The following is a 23,270-nucleotide window of genomic DNA, read 5'->3' as shown; positions in this document are numbered from 1 at the left end:
CAGAGAGCTTGCTGGGGAGACCATGCATTAAAAATAAGGGACTCAAAAATAACTCAAACAAGGTTTTAATTACAAAAACAAAAACTCCTTATACACTAAATACATTAACAACAAACCAGACCCAACCACCAACCCAACCCCCAGGGTAATGGGAAAGCTAGGTGCTGCTCCTTATATACTACACCCAAATGCTGACACACCTTAATCAATGCAACTCAGCAGCACCTGCTGTGTTTCACAGCTGTAAAACTGGGTCTCATTATCTTGCTCTGGCCCTTGCTCTGGCCCCTTAAAGACATACACATCGGGTGGAACAATGATGAACCTTTACATTTAAAGAAACCATTCAACAGTGCTAACAGCGTTCAAACAGTTTGGACAGAGATTAACATAGTGACATGTCCAATTTGCCGTGTTCACTTAAATTAACCACCCTTTAACGAGACTATTCTTCAATATCATCTTCATTATTAATTGAGGGCAAAGTAGTTCTTACAACGCAACAGTTCCCACTTGTTTTTCTTGCACTTTTTGCAATTTATCTCACTGACAATCCCATTTGTGTCACAAAACCTTCTACTTACAGTAAATTCAAATTCCTATACTATCATTCTAATTCTTACTCAAGGTAGGTAAGCTTATGAGGCAAGACTACTTCATATTCATAGCAGAAGATTGGGACATTTTAGGTGACCAAAAGGTAGGAATGCAAATCTGAGTAATACCTGAGCTTAGGAAAGAGCACACAGCAACTTTAGCCCTGACCTGCACCCTGAGGCAGTGAGAGGTAAAGGTGTTTCCTCCACAGCCAGTTCCATAAAACATTTGTTAATTGGACATGACACTCACAGAGTGCAAATGCAATAATGGTATTTTGGTTTTTTAATACTCTATTTCTTCTCTATTTCTTCAACCACAAAATATTAGATGAGCATATTTAAACCTGATTTAGAATATATTTTCCCATTTCCACATTTCTCAAGGCCGTTAACAGGGCTTGACTTCTGTTTTAATTTTGCAGAAGTCTTGGTTCTTTTTACTTTTTACTAAATAACACTGGTAAAGGGGCCCCTGACCATTAGGTCCAGTCATGGCCAACTCTGGGGTTGCGGTGCTCATCTTGCTTTATTGGCCGAGGGAGCCGGCGTACAGCTTCCGGCTCATGTGGCCAGCATGACTAAGCCGCTTCTGGTGAACCAGAACAGCGCATGGAAACACCGTTTACCTTCCCGCTGGAGCGGTACCTATTTATCTACTTGCACTTTGACATGCTTTCGAACTGCTAGGTTGGCAGAAGCAGGGACCGAGCAACAGGAGCTCACCCTGTCACGGGGATTCGAACCGCCGACCTTCTGATCGGCATGTCCTAGGCTCTGTGGTTTAACCCACAGACTGCAATGTTAAAGGCTGGTACTGCTTAATTTAGCATTTTCTTACACTAGCAGAACAATCGTTCCAAGCTGTGGGATGTTTGGATTCAGCAGAGGCATCATATTGCTCAGCTCTCTCGACTGAGGAGGCCTCCTGCCAAGCACTGAGGTGAGTGTGGCATTGATGTATAGGTCATTTCTAATATTGGGCTATTTTATATTTCAGTGTCTATGGTTTATTGAGAAAGTACAGATTTATAATAAAAAATGGATTCAAGGAATCTTCCTTACTGATTCTCGCTACTACAAAACAAGAATTGATCACACCATAATTTTACGAGTAATCTCTGTTGCAAAACTTTCTGTTGTTGTTGACAACGAGAAACAAAAATACGCACAGGATTACAGCCTTAATCAAATGTTCATTGCACTCTAAAACAGAGTGCAACATTCCGCCTGTAACAATCTGCCATAATTTAATTTTGTATTGGTGAAATCAAAACAAAATTGCATTGTTTCCTAAATAAAACTGTAGTAAACAACCTCTCATGTGACTTTTGTTTCATATATTACACACCCACACACACCCTTTTCTAGTGAGATTACTTCAAGGAAAATAAAACTTCTCTTGTCAATTACATTTCTTCAGTTGATTTTCCATTAAACATAGAAATAATTTGTTTTAGTAATATCCTGGGATATGCATTCCTCTACTTCAGCTAGATGTTTTTGAACTTTCTTCAGGCCCAAAGCTGCATAAGGAGTGGAGATTTGACATACACTATTCAACAGTATTTTTTTCAGAACTCCATTTTTATTTCTTTTTTAAAAATTATCTTTTACTTAATCAGCTTACAGCCTGCTCTTCCTTGAGGAAGCTTGAAGTGACACATTTGGGGTTGCAGGCAATCTCTTATCCAGGCACAGATTAGGATCAGAACCCTGTTTTGAATGCTATAACATAGTCCATGAGAGTCTTCTGGAGACATTGTGGAAAGAGTGATCAGATGATGAGGGGGAGGAAATAGGGGAGTTGGAGATAGACCAATCCCAGGAAGGGTCTGATCCTTGTGGGCTGTGGGTTTGTGTGTTAATCTCTGAAATTACAACCCAGCACCTTTCTTTCTGAGCCCCTGCTGGTCAATGAACCCCATTGTTCAATGCACCCCATTATCCATCACAAATAACTTATGTCACTCCTCTTAACCCTTGCAAGCCTGGAAGTCGCTCAAAGCTGGAAAGCCATGGGCACACGTTCTAAGGACATGTAGTGCTCTTGAGTGTTGGACACAGCACTTTCAGAACACATAAACTATCATCGTACTTAAGGCAATTGTGAAAGATAATCTTATATTCTTGTAGTCATGGCTGGGAATCGGCTTTTCTCTCTTGGGTGATTTAGTACAGTGTTTTGCTTGTAGATTAATGCACCGTTGCTTCTGTGGTGCCTGTGTTATGTTAACATGTTTTATTAAAATTAATAAAAAAAAGAGTGCTCGCTTCAGCAGCACATATACTAAAATTGGAACGATACAGAGAAGATTAGCATGGCCTATGCACAAAAAAAAGACAACAAAAGGATTTGGACTCCTTGGCAGGTTTTGAATAAACATACACAAATTTATTTGTTGAATATATGATAGATAAGGCAATGATATGTACAATTTTACAAAATACAAAGGATAATATGTGTAAAGAAACCGGAGAGACAAGCTGAGGGAAGTCCTTGGGTGGGAGAGAGGGAGGGAGGAGAGGGGATGAAAAAGGGGAAAAAATGTAAATGGATATATTGATTGATAAGCTGGTTGATTAGCTGGTTGACTAGCAGTGTGTGTGTGTGTGTGTGTGTGTGTGTGTGTGTGTGTAGACAAAAAAAGAAAAATAAGAGAAGTGGAATAGGGTAGATACTACCTGTGACACCTCTCTCTCTCACACGCACACACCCACACACTGCTAGTCTGGTGACAAATGCACATAGCAGACCAGGTGAGTGACAATGCAAGCAGAATTGTATGATACATTTCAGAAATGCAGTAGTTGGGCACACATAACAAAAGCACATGAACTAAACTTATTACTTTGATGGTGAATGGGAAATCAAAATGGTATTCCTCTGCTGCCTTGTTCAGGATAATTCCACTACTTTAGTAACTCTGCTAAATCTACTTCAAGATGCTCAGCTAGATATAAAATCAGGTTATCTCCAAAGCACTGTTAACAGGCATATGGATGCAAATATTATACATGTGATTCAATTCTTGCATATATTTTTTAAAAAAACTTGCTAAACAGCAGTACACTGAAAAATGCAGATCAACCTTGACAGTTCTTGTGACTACAGATCCACCCACTTTTTTGTTTTCCCCATTAACACCTAATTATGAAACTGAGCAGATGTTTTCTTGATGAATAGTATAAAATCTGCGAAATTAATTAGTGAAACAACATATAATATTTGTAAACTTACAACAGCCTATGTGTAACTGGGCTAATTGAGAGAACAGAGTTGAGCATGGATGCTTTCAGTATGTCCAGTGTGCAGTAATGGCTGAAGTGAAATTACTTACATTACATTATTCCCACCAGTTCTCTTTTTAACCTGTTTGTGAAAACCCAGCTCACTGAGTTCTGGATTTTTATGAGTGGCAAGCTTCAATCCAAAACTAAATCCTGTCTACCTTCAGGCCTTGCTCCATATTTCTTTTGTCATGTTAATGACCATGGCGTGGAAAGGAAGCTTAGCCAGCATTTTTCCACCGGCCTGGCATCTTCCCTTCAATACTTGCTAAATTAATTTCTAACATTCACTGACCCTAACAGTTATGGGTGCCCTTGCGCCCCCAAACTCTGTTGCCCCTGATCTGTAACAGCACTTATGAAGGTGCCAGGTGAAAACCAGGGCTTTATAACTAGGGCTTTGACTGATTAAACAATCATAAAGAAGGCTGATCGCAGAACAATTGATGCTTTTGAATTATGGTGCTGGAGGAGACTCCTGAGAGTCCCATGGACTGCAAGAAGATCAAACGTATCCATTCTTAAGGAAATCAGCCCTGAGTGCTCACTGGAAGGACAGATCGTGAAGCTGAGGCTCCAATACTTTGGCTGCCTCATGAGAAGAGAAGACTCCCTGGAAAAGACCCCGATGTTGGGAAAGATGGAGGGCACAAGGAGAAGGGGACGATAGAGGATGAGATGGTTGGACAGTGTTCTCAAAGCTACCAGCATGAGTTTGACCAAAATGCGGGAGGCAGTGGAAGATGGGAGTGCCTGGCATGCTCTGGTCCATGGGGTCATGAAGAGTCGGACATGACTAAACGACTAAACAACAACAACAACAACAACAACAACAACCTTTTAAATGTGTTTAAAGGGGGGGTCCTTTTGTTTGATTTTTGGTTATTTATTTTGTGTTCTTATTTTGTAATTTTATGTTCTGAACTGCCCCATGATCTTTGAATGCAGGGTAATACATAGTTGAACCCTTGATTTTTATTTCCTTATGTGATATTTCTTCTGCTTTTTTTAAATGAAGCTATTGTTCCCTGCCCTGAGCTCTTGAGATTAAAGCTGAGCTATAAATATTTTAATTAATTAATTAAACAAAACATTTTGTTTAGAAAAGGTGTCAACATTGGAATTAATCAAGCATGAGGATTGTGGAGTTTTATTTTTTGCAGTGTGTGTGTGTGTGTGTGTGTGTGTCCCCATTTTAGCCTCAGAAAATACCCCTGGACTTCCACAGGTATGTAATGATATTTGCCTTTCCACATTTAAATGTAGTTTATGACAAATGTTGCAGAAGTTCGACTTAGAATTAACCATATGCAATGTTGTTTTCTTTGCCGTTACCTTATTTGTCAAAAATGCATTCAACCTTCAAATGCAAATGCATATAGAATGGTTTAGAAATGTGGACAATTCATATTTTAGATATATGTTAAATTGTACCAGAAATTAACAGTGAGCCTGGAAGCAAAATTCCATTTCCCCTCTGAAATGCTTACAATACCATTTTGATTTGAAACAGATGCAAATCATTAATCTTTTTGGCATAAAAGGTTAATTATTCAGCAGATAAAATCCAAAAAGGTGACTTTCCAGCTTGATGTAGGAATGAAAATGCATGTCATCTCTTCAGAAAACCAGAACAAGGAAAGTTATGAGAGCAATTACCTACATAATGTGCAGTAAAATGTGGAAAATTTAACTCCAAGAGGGCTGACAAATTCTCTGCTGAAGCAAAGAGGAATCTTCCTAATGTTTCGTTTCCACCTACAGTCAAATGGACAACATAATTCAAATCCAAAACTGGATATTGAAAGGAGACACAACACACTCATTCGTGCTATATCTAGGGCTCCATCCATATAGCTGCTACTTGATTTTCTCAAATCTGTTTAGTACAGGAGTGGGGAACCTTAGGCAAATACATCCCTCCGGGTTTTTATATCTGGCCTTCAGCATTCTCCACGGGCCCTCCTTGAGTGTTTCTGCCTGGGTAGAATGTGTTCTTGAACTCTGAAAATGCCTCCCCTTGTTTGCCTGGATGGAGGATAGAGGGAATGCAGAGTTTGTGTAGAAAGTAGCCTATTGTGCAAAGATAAAATAAAATAGGCTTTGATTGCTCCATCCACTTTTCTGTCTGGCTCTGCCCACCACTGCCATGTGGCCCCTGGAAAGATGTCCAGGGGAGAATGTGGCCCTTGCACTGGAAAAGGTTATGCACTCCTGGTGTAGCAGCTCAGATTTTTTTTTTTTTTTGTAGGGTAGAAACTAAAGCAAGGCAATAAGATGAAAGTCATGTTTGCTTCAGAAGTTAAAATATTAAACGGCAAATCACTGTCACTTGTGGAGCAGAGGCACCAACTGCATCTACCGTTTCTTTGTGGACTATACTATTCACAGTAATTCTCTTAAGGTGCAATCCCATACCCAAGAAGTTGGTGTAAAGCAAGCCAGTATAAGTTAAGCCCCAAACCCCATTCAGCAGAAGGGCTGCTGCTGTTCTGACTATGCTCGGCAGAGGGAAACCAAGCCTTTAAAATAGTGTCCTGGGTGGCGTGAACAGGTCATGTGAACAAGCTGAACGGGCTTAGGATGCAACCTAAGTCTGGTCCTGTCCCCAGAATACCCTCTTTTGGAGCCTTACCCTGGCCTCGGTTCAGCCACATTCAACTCAGCCAAGATGAGAAACTGATGCCAGCTTATCTGTGGTTTATCTGTGGCTGAGCTGGACTTGACCTACATTGGCTCCCAGTACGTTTCCGAGCACAATTTAAAGTGTTGGTGTTGACCTTTAAAGCCCTAAACGGCCTCGGCCCAGTATACCTGAAGGAGCGTCTCCACCCCCATCGTTCTGTCCAGACTCTGAGGTCCAGCGCCGAGGGCCTTCTGGCGGTTCCCTCATTGCAAGAAGCAAAGCTACAGGGAACCAGGCAGAGGGCCTTTTCGGTAGTGGCGCCCGCTCTGTGGAACGCCCTCCCATCAGATGTCAAAACGATAAACAACTATCTGACATTCAGAAGACATCTTAAGGCAGCCCTGTTCAGGGAAGTTTTTAATGTATGATATTTTAGTGTTTTCTGGTTTCTATGGAAGCCGCCCAGAGTGGCTGGGGAAACCCAGCCAGATGGGCGGGGTACAAATAATAAATTATTATTATTATTATTATTATTATTATTATTATTATTATTATTGACACTGGCTGCACTGGAGATCCACTGCATCCTAAACCGCTCACCCCTGCAGATCTTGCCATTAATTTGCCCCTTAAGATGCCTTCTAGTATAGCCCTGCTTAACTTAGGAATTGTAACTATCTCAGTGTAGTGCATTGGCCATCCTGGCTTGCCATACCAGGAATTGCTGTGTCAGCTCTCAGGCAGCGTGCACTTAACTTTTAGTTCTGCATTAAAACGGCATCCTGTTGCAAGGTTTGCTCCCTCCACAAACTGTTTTGTATTAAAAGAGTCATTCGTCTACATCTGCTGTGTGGAGTCCTCTTCATGACACTTTTTACTGGTGACAAGACTGGGATACTTTTCAGGTACACACAGTGTGTTTTCTTAGACTAAAGACTGGATGAGACAAACACCTTGAGATTTGTGGAAGTCAACGCAAAGCACTCCAGTTCAGTCTGTATATTGGGTGGAATATGGCTACCCCAAAGCTGAGTGAAAGCTTTAACCCTGCAGCGTTAGAAACTCAGATATATAAGCTAGGTGCCAAGTGACTCCTTGAGCCAAGGTTGAAGTCGCCAAAACGGAATGTCTAGCTGCCATTTTAGGGCCGGGCGGCTGGAAAGTCCTATTTTTCAATAGTTCTTTTTGGTTCCTGAAATTTGCTCTGAATTATGCAGATAACATATCACAGATAAAATTCTAAAGGATGTGTTGATGTGTGAAAACAGGCAAGATCCAAAGATTGTCAGGCATGAACCTCCAGATTGTGGAGACGTCAAGTGCCGTCCTGGTGCCTGGGCATCTTCACTTGGTCACAAGTTGTCAATAACCAGGTAAACCTGGTGAATTTTGAAGGCTGCCCTGTGTATCCTTGGAAATGTTAAGTTCATGGCATTGTCCTTGATTTTCTCTCCCCGTTCCCCAGAGTTACTTTTCTCTTTCATTTCTCAGGCAAAGTAGCGTTCATTTGGGTAAACAAGAGAAATCATGAGTCAACTGAGGGTAAAGATTACAGGCATCGTATCATGAGGAACAGTGGAAGAATTTTGCACTTGTGCAACATCTGTCAAAAACTGGAAAACTGCCAGCATCTGCTCTTTAAAAAACAACAAAAAACCTATTCAGACATATATGAAATTTGATGGTTAGTTAGTCATTTGTTTCAAATGAAACTTTGGTAGCATCATTTTCTGTTTTAACAGCACTGCTGACGGAAAAGGGGGAAAAGTAAATCTCCAAGGAGAGATGGGACTTCTGCCCTTGTAATAAAAAAAAGTGTTACTTAGCTGACAAGTTAAATGTTGCCTATTGCTATGAGTGAAGCTGGGATTCTAAATGGAATAGTCCAGCAAAACTACTTTTACACATTTGGGCAGAACTAACGAACAAAATGTCCATTTAGTTTCCCCTGTAGCTGTGAGGATATGACGGATTAATTCCTTTTTATCTTATTCCTGAGCTAATTGTTTCAGACTAACAATGTCGTTCAAAGTGCTATGACTCTGATCATTTTTTATCTTATTCTGAATGTATAAAGTGAAAAAATGCTTTGGGAAGCAATTTTAAAAATACATTTCCATTAACCATATCCCATTTCAAGTGACAAATGGATCTTTTAATCAACTCCCAAGAACTTTGCAGTCAATTGCTTTGAACATTTTTTAACAACACTGTTGTGCCTTTAATAGTTGAAGATTGTATAAATTGCCTCCTGTCTATAATTATTTTTTTTAATTATTAAAAGACAAAAGTTATTCTAATTTCTTAGGTAAAAGATATGAGACAACCTATGAACATAAAGCTATGTAAGCATCATAAAATATACCTAAGGGTAAATGTTTAGTGTTTAAAATAGTATTTAACAGAATTTACCATTCTTTTCTTAAAACTAATCTCTCTTTTGTGGGCTGCAGTGTTAATGTTGTGAAAGGCCTCGTTAAAATGCAACTTATATTATATACTCTGAATTTTTATTCAGAGTATTATGTTCAGAACCCAAATGGTGATGCCATGTTATATACAACAGGCACACTCCTCTACACAGTATATACACTCTGAACTTTAGGCTTTTGATTCAAGGCAGCCCATTTAATTTTTAGAGCAGGAGCAAACTACTTCTGTAAAGTGGTTTATGAGGATGGAACCATTCATTCATTCACATATTCAACCTATTTCCTGTCTGTCGCCATTTAGATAAATTCAATACAGGATAAAAACAGAGCTAAATCAAGTAAAATTACACTAAATCCAATACAAATATATTGGGGCTGGTTACAACCCATAAAAAAGAACAAGAAACAAGAATCGAGAAAGTTGGAAAAGAGTTTAATGAGTTTGAGCTTGCATTAACCCCTTGTTACAGTTTATGATATATTAACTTTACAAATACTGTGGAAAGTTTTGAAAGAAAATAAAAGAATATGGCATTATCAGGGATGGAGATCTGCAGTCTACTGCAGAGTCAAATCTTCCCCCTCTACTTTTCATGCCTTTCATAATTCCTGTTGATATGGTCAACACACCTTAGATGTCTAGCACCACGACCACGGGCATGGCAATTCCAATGGTTATGGCTTATGAGAGGTACATTCACAAGGAGGTAACATAATTATAACTGGAGATTTTGGGCATCAAACACATGATTTTGTGGCAGGTGGTTCTTTACTTTTTCAGAATAATGTGAGTCAGCTCAGACTTTCCCCTCTCCAAACATACCACCATCTTCACATTCCACCATCTTTTGTTGAATTACAAAACTGATGGGAACTGAAATTGTCAGATTCTTTTCAGAGTTACTGCTCACAGTACTACGCAGGATGCGAAGGGGATTCCTCTTTCAACAAAAAACGCACTGTACTGTATGCCAAACAAACTCTTCACATTGTAGTGGAAATGATTTACTCAGCAAGTTTCTTCCAGGATGTATGATACAAAGAATGTAAGAAGTCATACACAGGGCCCCTTGTGAAGTAACACTGCTCTGCTGTAAAACAGTGAAAACTGACAGAGAGGTTTGTAACAGCAAGCATAACCTCACAGCCTCCTTGTTAAAATGCACAGGGGATTTACAAGTTCCCACAAGTATACCTACAGCAATTCCTTAACTGTCTATTTCAGGACAGAACTGCCAGTTTTACATAGTGTCCCAAAGGAAAACCAAAAGGAAAGTTGAAGTTCAGTCAATGAACTCAGGCCACTGAGGAATACAATAACTTGTTGCTACATATACAAAATATTACAGCAAATGTGAGGTCAGAATCTTTGGTAGGAGACCAAAAATTGTTTTTTTTCCAGAACTATGAAGGCAGTTTTCAAAAAGGCATCACTCCTTACAGTGTGTACACTCATCCACTGTTCACCTCTCATACATAGGTTTTACACATCCAAAACCTGCAGAGTCTGTTTAACCAGAGATAAGTGAACAAAAGATATGAACGTATACACCAATGAAAATTATTAGCGTCTTTCACAACACTTTCAACTCTGTGTCAAGATATGAAAAACCTATATAAAAAAATCAATTGTTGTGACATTGATGAAACTCAATTACCTAGTACAATTTACTTACTTTGTAAAGCCAGTTTAAATAGGATATTATTTCCTTCAAAGTTCTTCTACAGCTTGGAATGTAAAACAAAGGTCTGCACATGCAGAGGTAATTATTTTAAAGTGCATTGCACCTGGAGGCTCAGATGTCCTTGGTGGCTAGGAGTGCCTATTTCCAGCTCCAGCTGGTTCACCAGTGATGGTCTCTTTTGGAAAGAGATGACTTCGCCACTGTACTCTGGTACTCTGGTACCAATCTGGTAACTTTCTGATTGGATTATTGCCTCTAAACAGTATTAGGCTATCCCCGAAGACCACTCTGAAGCTTCAGGTGGACCAAAATGCAGTGAGCAGGGTTCCATTTTGAACTTCTTTTAACCCACGTATTACAAGAGCTGCATTGGTTGCCAATTTATCTCTGGGCCCAATTCAAGGTGTTCAAAGCCTTAAATGACAGAGGCCTCAAATATCTGAAGCACCATTTCCTTCCCTGCAGACCCTCTTGGGTGTTATGACTGACGGAGGAGGGCTTTTAGGTAGCTCCAATACCCTAAGAACTACAGGGAGTGACGGCCCTTGAGAGCACCTAAATTGGCAGCAGCTAAATTGTGGAATTTCCTCCTCACAGAGGCTCGTCTGGCCATCTTCACTATATTGTTTTGGTCAGGTACTAAAGATGAACCTCTTTACCCTCAGCCTTTGATAGCTGAGATGTGTTTTCATGTCTACCTCTATTCTTGGATTTAAACTGCATTTGTTCTTATTTAAATTGCATTTATTTTTATTTAAATACTTTTATCTGATTTTAAATTATACAACCATGTTATTGTAACTAGCCCTTCATTTTAAAACTGAAGGGCAGATAATAAATCACAAACTAAAATAATAAAAACCAATAACATAGTTCAATTTGTAGACATGACTTACTGCTCAAGAGGTACTAAGTAAACAGCTGCAGTGGGAAACTTTAAAGACTTCAAAAATTGATGGGCAGGCCCAGGGAAGCTATCAAGGGGTTAAAAGGCTTTGTAGCCCAGGAGCTTATCTGATGAAGCTCTAGAAACCTCCCCAGTGCAAGGGCCAACATCATGTGCAAAAGCTTTTATTACAGGTTCTGCATTGTTTCCCCATAGTTATGGCTTATTTGTCACTTGGCTAATCACAAACATACAAAAACGTATCAGTTTAATAAAATGAAACCAACATTACAAGTCAGTTTAGTATTCTTGGAGAAAAGACACCCCCCCCCCAAGTTCTTTAAAACACACATACTTGAGATTTCAAAATTAACGGAATTCACCCATCATTAGATACTGGTTGCCTTCTTTTCTTCGACAGATATCCTGACCAATAGCTGTCCAAATGGTTATTGGAGAGTTTCGTTTTCAAAAAGGAGGGGGAAACTATCTTCAAATTGTCTCTTCCTGCAAAAGCATTTCAGTGAACAAACGGCTTTCTAGTGTGGGTGTTAGTAAGATCCCATCTGTGGATTACGAAATAATTCTCACCTTTCACCATGTGTTTTTTTTTGGATTGCAGTGCTTAGTAATATCATCCTGCTTTTTTGTATCAGCTTCTGTTTGGCACCTCACACAAGAGTTTTCTGAATAAGTCCAAAGCTTAAAAGTCAGTGCACATATTCACACATGATGTTATTAGGTAGATGATTGACAGCCATCTATCTATAGGAACACATGGCAAAAAGATATGCCACTGTCTGTTGCTTATAGATAACTCCCCAAAACAGTTGTAAAGGCAAGTGGAATTTGTATTAGGGATACTTATGCTTTAAATATATTAATAGAAACCTAGGGTACAAAGCACTAAGTATTAGAATGGATTCACTTAAACTAACTCAGGCCCACTGACTTAAGTGTCAAAAGCAAGTGCACTTGATAGAGAATGATTGGCACTTAACATAGAGGACTGGCAATTACAGCTCTAGTGGCCTGCATGTTTCAAAACATTCATGCAATTAAACTCTATCTTATTTAATTTCAAAGGCGAAAAAACCTGTCAAAAATGAAAGGATCAAATGAAAGGGAAGAGACAAAGATGGAGAAATCAGAATGCTGGAAGACCATTTAAAACCAAGACAATATAAGCTCAGTTAGAATGTATACAGGAAGTTAGGAAAGTACAAGCAAGCTGAAGAGCACACCAATCTCCACCTGCTGATTTTTGCTGCTGGAGGGGCTGAGACAAGATGAGCCATGGAAAAAAACAGCACCAGCGGTGTTTCCACATGCAGTATCCAGCATCAGGTTGCTATGGGGGTGAGGTGGGGCAGGGCGGCAGATAACAGCTTCCCATGCAACTGTTGAGGTTCCTTTAACTGCTGTTAAGGAAAATCTGGTGCATGTGCTTCTCTTATCTTGCAGGTCTTGTGATTTAGTGTTTGAAGGTCACTGACCTGACAACCAGCCAAGTAGGTCACTGTGACCTGGCAACTGGTGTGGTCATTATTGGGTATATTAAGAGGGGGCTGTACATTGCCAGATTGATACTGAACTCTGTGCTGTATGTATGCTGTGAGGTGCCCTTGCTTTGCATTCGAAGCCTGCACCTTCTACTAGGGATCTAGTGGAAGCCTCTATATAGTGAAACTGCCTTAAGGCTTTGGACCTGTCAGTAAAGGACTGAAATGACTGGAGAGTTGGAGTCGGTCTCAATTTCTTCCAGCACAAAACTGCACTGCCACGAACCTACACACTTGTGGAGCTGCACTCGTTTGGCACATGCCATAGGCCAACACCTACATGGGCCAGTGCAACCCTGGAGCTGGAAAGCTAACAAGCAGCCACATTTGATGGCCAGAGATAGCCAGCAGGGCTTCAGATAAGGCTTTTGAAACAGAACTTCACCCTGCTGTTTCTGCCAAGGGTTTGGTACTGCTCTCTTCCTATAAAGCAGCAAGGGACCAAACACCCCTTATTCAGGAGATGAGACTGGGCTGGGCGTGAGACAATGAGAAACACTGCTGTTTCCACTTCCTACTTACAGGCTTCCACATTCTGCTGGAAAGAGGATGCTGAATAAACACACAAGCCGTAACCGGCTGTACTTTTGAATAAATAAGGTATACTATTCATTGCATCAAATTGTAGATTTCAATGGAAGTCTCATAAAGTTCAATGAAAAAAGCAGAAGACCCAGTGGATCAGTTCATTCTCTAGTCAGTTCATGCATAAGGTCCATACATGTATAAGTATCTATTCCACCTGTCTGTTCATAGAGTCCAATAATCCACATGAAGGGTTGTTACAGTTCCACAGAATCCTTTCACAGAGTCTAAGACAAGGATTTCCGGAATATTAGCCTTGTTTTGCCATCCTAGGCTTCATCAGTAGAACAAGCTCATATGTAATATTACAGGATAGTGGCTCTTATAGCATATATATGACTTGGTACAAGGCAGCTTCCTAGATTCCTGTCTTGGAAGTTGTGAAATGGAAGGGTGGCTACAAAAGTTTAAAATGAACCAACCAATAAAGGCTGTACTTGGTGCCTGAACTGACACTAAGTACACCAAGTTTCAGTTACGAAACAAAGTCTACTTCATTATCTATAGGTTTTCTCCAAATATCCCATTAAGTTGTCATCAATGTTTTTCACTTTACAACTTGCAGGAGACTGTAGCTCATTACAGAGGTTGTCAATAAAACAACCTGTGACAATTTAAACTATACCAAATGAAGTAGGTTATGTCACTTTAATTATTCGTTATCAGCATTTGCCTTCCACTCCTGAAAGATAAAATTTGTTTGGCACTCCTGAAAGATAAAACACAGATCAGGTTCTGTAGAAATCAATATATTGGTGCCTAATATAGTGGGGAAAAGATTTAGTGGGGAGAAAGATTATCTTAAACAATCACACTAAGAAAATCAGCTATATCTACCCGTGATTGCTGTCTATGTTATGATTGGGTAACATGAAGATGCTGCTGGACTGCAGTTCCTATCATCCTTGATCATGCATCATACTGGTTGGGGGTGATGGATGTAGGCCTATCAACATCTGAAGGGTCACAGGTTTCCCACCCCTGGCCTATATTATATGTTGGCATCCATCTCTCTTGAGAGACAATGAAGCGTGTTTCCCGGGCTAAAGTCAAACAGCTGTATTAGGAACAGAGAAGGTACAAGTGTGGGCAGTGCGGATGTAAGTCCTGGGTTGCCCAGATAATAAGAACTCCCTCTTGGTCTCACTGATATGGTCCAAAGGAAAGCAGAGCAATATTTTTGGCAACAGCTTGGCTGCAGGAGTTGCTGGAAGGAGGCGTACAAGGTGCCATCCAACTGCCTTAGGGCCTCTACTCTGGATTTGTGTAGGGTTTACTCCTTAGGCTTTTCTTCTCCTGAATATTTGTTATTATATTTATTTATTTATTATATGTATTGTATCTTATGAGCTTACAATGACCGAGAAAACTTGCAGATACTGGGGGGGGGGGGGAATTGTATCACAGAATATCCCACAAAGCCTTGTGTCTGTTGTATTGCACAAATGGACTTCTGTTTGTGGAGCTAATTACAGCTTATTTCTGAACTTTACTCATGCAAGCGATGTTCCCAAATGAGCAGTGCAACACGTGATGAGCAAGCATTCTTTTAACAAAGCTGCAGCAGCTGCCATGAACAAGGAAGTATATTTTGTTCACAGAGGTGCATCAGCACAGTTGTGTGAGCTTCTGCCTCATACGTTACTCCAAATCATAAACCAATTTACAATTTCTTGAATGTAAACAAAGTGACTTTTAATACAACCTGACCAGGATATTGCCAACTATATATTTATCAGGATACGTTTTCACACTTTGTGATCAAAAATAAAGTAAAATAAAATGCTGCACTAGCAGACCTATTTTGATCTTGATCTGGTGTTCAATAATTCACTATGTCTGGCTTGAATTCTGTTACTTAGTGGCATGGAATAATCTTATGGTCCCCATGGCAAATATAATTTAAGAAAAATGTATTATGCTTAAAAAGAAAACATTTGATGTCCATATGTTTGGAAATCTCACCTGAGCTATTTTTAGATATGTGGCCCTGACTAATGTGCGAAAAAAAGAAACAGAAAACCAGCGAGCACTTTTTAAGACGCTAAGCTTCTGTAGGCCTTAAAATCCATTATGACTTTTAGAATGTAATCCAAACTCCCTTCCCCTAACAGCTGGTGGGGTTTTGCAGAATATTTGGGCTACCCCAATATCTGTAGCCCTGCCACACATGGCAGCCATGATGGAAGATGGGAAGGGAAAGACAAGCAGACCAACCGAGGCTACAGGCTGGTGCAGCAATCAACTCCACTGCCAACACATGACCAGCTCCAGATCTAGTGGATCCAAGGCTGGCTCAGCCCACCCCACTCCTGGAATGCCCAGTTTCAGGGCTTTTTGCTGGGTTATGTCTGTGGATAGTCCACTGACAGCACTCTTGCCGGCCCATTCAGCAGGCAGAAGGTGGGAGCACAAAAAAAGGGGGGGGGGAGCCTCATTCTTTTTGCTAGATTTGCCACTGCCTGTTTTGAAGTGGTGGCAAGCATTTTAGATTCAAGTAATCTGAAGGGGGGAACAGAGTTTGCATTTCTGAAACCAGTAAGAATAAACTTATTTAGATGGAAGCCCCTGTCACCCCCCCCCCACAAAAAAAGGAATAACTAGCCAGTTTTGCACCACAGCATTGAGGAGGAGGCTTAAAGCCCCCCCCCCCAATGTAATCCCAATCCAAGAATGTCCCATTCCACCTATTTACAATGGGGGGAAATTTCCCACCCCTTTCAATTCCAGCTATTTGTTTATTTAATAAAAATCAACACACAAGGATGAAAGACACAAATGATGCCAAATTAGGTCATGCCTAATTTGATTCTGAAATGCATGCTTTCAGAGCAGCATAGGCCAATGCAAACACCGATAGTCTGACTTCATAGCATGAATAACATTTCCTCCTGAATATACTGCAACCATTCAGTATTTGTCTTTATTTTTTTTACCGCCACAGAGAAGAGTACTAATATTTCCAAACATTTCTTACCTCCAGAATGAGTTGGCGGCCCACACAGCAGAACAACCCCTTGTCCTTCTCGCACAGACACAGTGCTTCTCATTTTTGTCTTTAAGTTTTCAAGATCTGTTTATTTTATTTTTCCAAAAGAAGGGAAATAAACGTGTTAGCAAACAGATATCAACAAAAAGAGCAAGGTTTTTGTTTCAGTACGCTTTGTCCTAAAAATGGTAGTTTCCCCATTAATTTCAATGAGATAATTGGTCATGGGGAGCCAATTCCACATGAAATGCTTCTACATAATGTCCATTATTACTAGGGGTTCATCAGTCATTGGTTCAGTAAAAGAGCAAACCTCAGCAAGTCACAACACTTGCCTCTCCTCCTTCCCACTTCCGCCCATTCACTTATTTAGCTAGGTGCGGCAGGATGTGGTGATGGTAGCGGCAAAGCGGTAAGGGAGTCTCTCCTTCCTTCCCTTGTTCCTTCTCCCTACCACCTAGAACACTGATATGACATCATTCTGGGCACCTGGAGCGTCCCCGGGGCACTTAATAACCATATTAACATCCAGGAAAATTACCATACTTTTCCGTGTATAAGACAAGCTTTTTTTACTCTAAAATAATGTTCAAAATCAGGGCTCATCTTATACATGGATAGTGCAGAGGGGGGATGGGCGATTGGTTGCAGCCGCAAGCAGGAGCTTGTCAGTGGCGATTGGGTGGCTGCAATAAGATCTGCCTTGGATTGGCTGAAGCTGCGGCGACTGGGTGGGTGATTTTTGGATGTGGCAAGGGCTGCTGCTAGGTCAACTGGGTGTGTACGTTTGCTGGCTGGTGAACGGGCAGACGCTTCTTTGCTTGTGACATGTGCGATTGGCAGCGTTTGTCAGTCTGGTGAGTGATTTTTTGCATCCCCCAAAAGCTCAACAACTCTGGGCAACCCTTGCCCCAAAAAGCTCAACAACTCTGGGCCATCCCCCCCCCCCCATTTTCTTAAAATAGGGGACGTCTTATACACAGAACAATACGGTATATTTTCCAGGGCCTAGACAGAAGAGTAGGAAGATGGAGAGATAGATCACATCTCCCTCAACACTGGAACACCAGCTGCTGCTAAAGCAGTAACAATTGCGAGCTAAAGTTTTGGGAAGTTTGGTAACTCACAGAAGAAAAACTCGAGTGTTTTCCAGTGTCACTTATAATTGTTGGCCATAACCAGAATAAAGTCTGGCAGAGTTTTCTGAACACCGTTTCTTAAAGCCTACGTTTATACTGTCCTGAAGCAAATTTTAAAAATCAGGCAGTAAAAAGAATGAAAGAAAAAGAAATTTATTATCAGATTATTTAAAACATAAGCGATATTGCTTAGAAAGAGATAACAGCATTTTCTTGTAAAAAGCAGGCCATGGTATTTTGTAAGTTGCACATTCCAGTTTTATGCTAACTATACTGTGTGGGCATACTGCATCTTATTTGCTTTCCTGCTATGGTTGGGAATGGTTTTATGTCTGCTTATTATTTTAATATTGTATCCAACAAGTACTACTTGGGAGTAGACCCACTGAAATTAACATAGGCCAGCCAGGTCTATTAATTTCAGTGGGTCTACTCTGAGTAGGATTAGCACTGCATACAACAATGTGTCATGAGAGAGAGAGCGCACACGTATATGCATTTTTAAAAGTTATAATGCTTTAACATAAATTAGTATAGGATACAAGCGGGAGGTGGGGGGGGAGTAGGACAGGGGAGATGTAAATTGATAGGGGGAAAATATGCTATTTCAAAATATGGACTATGGTGCTCAGCTGAACAGCCTAGGCACTCATAAGGATTAAAGGACCAAGCCAGCTATTTTCCTAAAATACCTCTAGTGCACTTCTCATCTAGATGTCTCCATATATACTGCACATTTCCCCATGTTTATTGGGGCATGTCACCCCGCCACAGACACACTCATACAGCCTCTGTTTTCTCCAAATTATAAACTAGAGTAAAGGGAGGTACATTCAATTCAATCAGGTCAGAGAACTGCCAGGCAGCAACACTTTCAACAGCCTGTATTTTTGTTTACAGTTATATAAAGCATAGCTACTCAGGTACAGATGTTCAATGATGCACCCGAAGGACACTTCAAAGTAAACTATCTTTCCAACAACACATAATGAAAATGGTGGAGTGACCAAAAATAGTTATTCTGTGCAATGTAAAGTCTCTCCCAACACTTTTTAAAAAGCAACAGCAGATGTTCACCGAAGCCACTTAAACAACAGCAATTTGGCATTTCGATGCCTCATTATTCTAAAGAACAAACTGTTGAATGCAATCACACCACTGCTGGTGTACTGCAACCTCATCCAGTTATTTTAAAGCTTTTAGAATAGCTAACTAAATAAATAACACATAAATAACACACTTGTGAGCTCTTGATAATAGGGTTAGTAAAATGCAAAGCATTACTAGTGTAATATATCATTTTAGCAAGCACTCTTAATTCCTTCATAGTTGCAGGTTTCATCTGGAATGCACAAATGCACAAAGCAAAGATGGAAACATATTTGATTATTTTTTATTCTTTAATTCCTATTTTTCTATTAAAAATATCTCTAACCGGTACAGAAAACTGAAACAACAACAGACAACATATTATTATTTAATTTATTTAATTTATATGCCACCCTATACCCGGAGGTCTCAGGACGGTTCACAGTACAAAATCAAAATATAAAACCACAAAATACACAATCAAAATAAAAACAACAACCTAATTTGCCCCAACACACCCCCTCCAATTTTAAAAGGGCATAGGATGTCAATTAACTCAACCAAAGGCCTGGTTGAAAAGGAATGTTTTTGCCTGGTACCTAATGAAATATATAATGAAAATATTAGAAATATGTACAATTACATATAAAAAGCTACATTAAAACAAAGTTACAAATATTAAAAATTGGTATCAATTAATTTTCCTTCTAACACTCTCTCTCAGCCTTTGGGTTCTCACCCCGGGTCCAACAAACTCTCAGCTCACTCACAAAGGTCTGAGAATGAGAAGAGTACCTGGAAACAGTGGACATCACCCTAGTCTCTCACTCTAGACTTGCTTTTTATGGGCAGGTAGATGGGACTTTCTCAGGCTGCCTACAGCTGTGTCCAATTCAGCTGCACTCTCCACACCCAGTTCCAGGGACAGCAGGTTTGTTGAGTTTCCCAGGCCCAAAGGATGGGAGGAGGACCTCATTCCACTCACAGCTCTTTCTTCACCCTCTGTCCTCTCCTCCAGCTGCCTGTGATTCCCTGATCATACCTTTGTACCTGTGTGCAACTGTCCTAGTTTTCCCCTTCTGTGCAGTGTTTCTTTCCTAATATATATTTTCCTAAGGATGTTGACATGCTGCAATTTGAGTGATCACCAACAGGAGACACTTCAAACTACAGTAGGATGACAAACTAGGGTCTCAGACCTGATGGGTTATCACAGCAGCATCAGAAGGAGGAGGAACCAGAGGCAGTGGAAGTTGGGAGAAGTCTAAAAGGAGAGGATTGGGTTGTTTTGGAGAGCTTGAGGAGGGGAGGTTTTGGAAAAGAGCATGGGGGGGAGCAGCTTTGGGGAGGAGTATAGGGAGCGGGTAGTTTTGTCAAGGACTATGGGAAGGGCTTCTATTAAGCCTTTGGAGATGGAAGGTGTAGCTTTGGTGAGAAGCCCCCTTGAGATGAGTCTCCCTGGCATCTTCCCATCACTAGGCAACCTGCAATATCCAGCATGCCCTGCTCCCCATACCCAAACTCCCTCTCTGTCCAATGGGGCAGTCACAGTCCTTGCAAAATGTGAGAATAGTTAACACTTTCCAGAATGTCTGATGTTTTTTTTTGGGGGGGGGGATCACTGAAAGGTGGTCACTTTTCAGTGGTACCTCTGGTTGCGTACTTAATTCATTCCGGAGGTCTCTTCTTAACCTGAAACGGTTCTTAACCTGAAGCACCACTTTAGCTAATGGGGCCTCCCACTGCTACAGTGCCGCCGCCGTGCGATTTCTGTTCTCATCTTGAACCAAAGTTCTTAACAAGAGGTACTATTTTCTGGGTTAGCGGAGTCTGTAACCTGAAGCGTATGTAACCTGAAGCATATGTAACCTGAGGTACCACTGTATCTAACTAGCAAACTAAATAAGTAGAACTATGGTATGCAACCATGTTGTAACAGAAGAATATTTTTAATAGAATGGTCTCCTTTTATAGATGTATGACTACAAAATAATATTATCATTTTAGCTCCAGCTCAGTTTTGGAATAAGGTGTTTGCTGAGATCAAACAAACAATTGCTCTATCTTTCCACCTGGTGTTTTTGAACCTGTATATGGAAACTGAATGGGACTTGAAAAGTAAATACTGTAATTTATCTCTCATCAGTTAACAGCAGCCCAGGCTCCATTGCCAAGTCTTAGAATATCTTCTATCTTAATAATTTGGATTGCTGGCACTCTAGGGTATGCCTCCGTTTGTTTTAATTATGTTTTTATTGTTGCATAGTTAATTGATGCATGGTTCATTTTATGTTCTGTATCTGACCCTGATATCAACAGACAAAAACAGGTTATAAATATTTTTAAAAATGCAGAGTGATATCCAAACTCTAAGTGAGTGGACTTTCATTCCCCCGCTGCAGTCCATAGCACACACCTCTCTAGACAAGATTTTGAGGGTGTGCAGGGGTTGATGGAGAAGAGGGGGAAACCTTGTAACGTAAGCAGAAGTCCATTGCAACATCAGGTGGGCCTCACTGAATGTCACCCAATAATAATAGTCATAATAAATTACAGCTTCTGGAGATCTAGAACTGATTTCCTTGATGGTGCTGGGGCTTTCTGAAACACTGGGAATGGTTTGATAGTGAAACAACTAGTCTCTCCTTCAAGTACGGAAGCAGTTCTGTCCATAATGGAAAACAAGTGTATCTTTTTCCATATGGCAAATGATGGAAGATATGCCTAAATATGAGCAGTGATTTAAGATTGTAATTTCAGGGGAAATAATTCTGAAGTGGTAAAAACTGTTCATTATCAGCAATGGTGCTTAGGTAGGTGTGTGTTTCTTCTTTTATAAAAATGGAATGACTGGGCAGAAAACCAAGGTCCTAAAACCGGATTCTCAAAAAGAGATAGAAATGTTATTGCTATTTTACAGCTTGGAAAATTGAAGGACATTTAAAATTAACAACAACCGAAGAAAGAAGCTGTATACGTTCCAAGATTCTGAAATAGTAATTTCATTTCCTTTTCCATCAAAACATATATCTCCACTTTACATTTCCTTTAGTACTGAATTTAGTATTGCTTATTTGGAATGCATATGCCAGTGTTATGAAATAGCACACAAAAATGGGATTCAGTTGCTTGAAGACAGCATCTTATTTTACATGAGAAGCAGGCACAAATGTGTTTAAACTGCAGCATAAATGGCAAAAATAGGCATCATACTCTATTAAGGTTTACATATTCCTACTTGGTGAACTTGCAAAGAGAGTAGTAAATGTTGTGCACAACTCAAAACACAGTCACCTGGTTTGTGCAAAAACTTCTGTTTGCAGAATGGAACTTCCTCTCCCTTCCTCCGTATGCACCCCCAAATCTGTTATGGAGGGTTAGGGTAACCCCTACAACAAATTTGTGGTGAGAAGAGAAGTTCTGATCTGCAAGAGGAAGTCCTTGCACTAACTTGATGACTTGGTCAGATATAACCTTATGGTAGACCTATTCAGAGTAGACACATTCCATTAATTGATTTGATAAACTAAGGTCCATTAATTTTAATGAATTTACTTTGAGAAAAACTTAGTTGACCATTGCCAGAAAATCTGTAGGAAGCTAAACAATGTTCTCTCACCGCCAATGAAAACTAATAAATGAATAGAAAGAGAACCTACCCACGTGATGCTGCCGTGAAAAACTTTCACATACACTATGTAAAAGAATGAAAGTTTACCACTCCCCTCTCTTCTCCCCTGTTAAGTTGTGGGTGAACATATCAAACGACGCAGCGATTCTTCAAACAGCTCTTGTTTATTCACAGGCCAGAAGAGAACTGAACTGAAGGGTTCAGCCAGCCTGCTTATATATAGCTCCACTAGAACGCAACAGTAACCATTTTCTGTAACTATCCAATCACTGAACGTCACTTTTGATCCCTTATTTGCATATGTGGACCTGAGTGAAAACTCTCTACAGTATCCCCCTGCTGGCCCAGGGTGAGAACTTCGGTACATAACATCCCCCAACCTTATACCATCTACCACATTAATGTCTCACACTGAATATAACCAAGAAAGGACTTTATTATCTGAAAACAGAGATGATGTATACATTTTTGTAACGCAAGAGAATCTTAATAAAAACTATTTTAAAAGAATACTTAAAGATTGGGAGAACAGCAGAGAAGAAGAAGGTCCTATAACATTGTAGGCAGTACAAAACAAATAGAAGTTTTCACATTTTAGGATCTTTTATTGCAGTCTATATTTTTCATCTCCATTCCTTTTAAAAGTGATTTTGGGGGGGGCGACTTTTTCCATAACATATGTTGTGTCACATATTGCAGTTATAGACAATGGTGATTCTCCTTTTTCATTTCGTTATCCCAGTACATTTCTGAGCACAA

The 23,270-nt window shown here is 40.1% G+C and overlaps 1 protein-coding gene across 1 annotated transcript in view; it reads right to left on the bottom strand.

Annotated features, from left to right (window-relative positions):
• Nucleotides 1-23,270, bottom strand: part of CNTN3 (contactin 3) — a 183,281-nt gene that overhangs the window by 68,921 nt on the left and 91,090 nt on the right. The window contains exon 3 of the mRNA XM_083723483.1: nucleotides 16,641-16,736. Within this exon, the coding sequence (XP_083579609.1) occupies nucleotides 16,641-16,736 (96 nt within the window). The remainder of the gene's footprint in view (nucleotides 1-16,640; nucleotides 16,737-23,270) is intronic.

This window comes from Podarcis gaigeae, assembly GCF_964106915.1.
Source record: "Podarcis gaigeae genome assembly, chromosome: 2".
NCBI lineage: Eukaryota > Metazoa > Chordata > Lepidosauria > Squamata > Lacertidae > Podarcis > Podarcis gaigeae.
The sequence above is the reverse complement of the archived record's forward strand: the minus strand, read 5'-3'. Positions and strand labels throughout refer to the sequence as shown.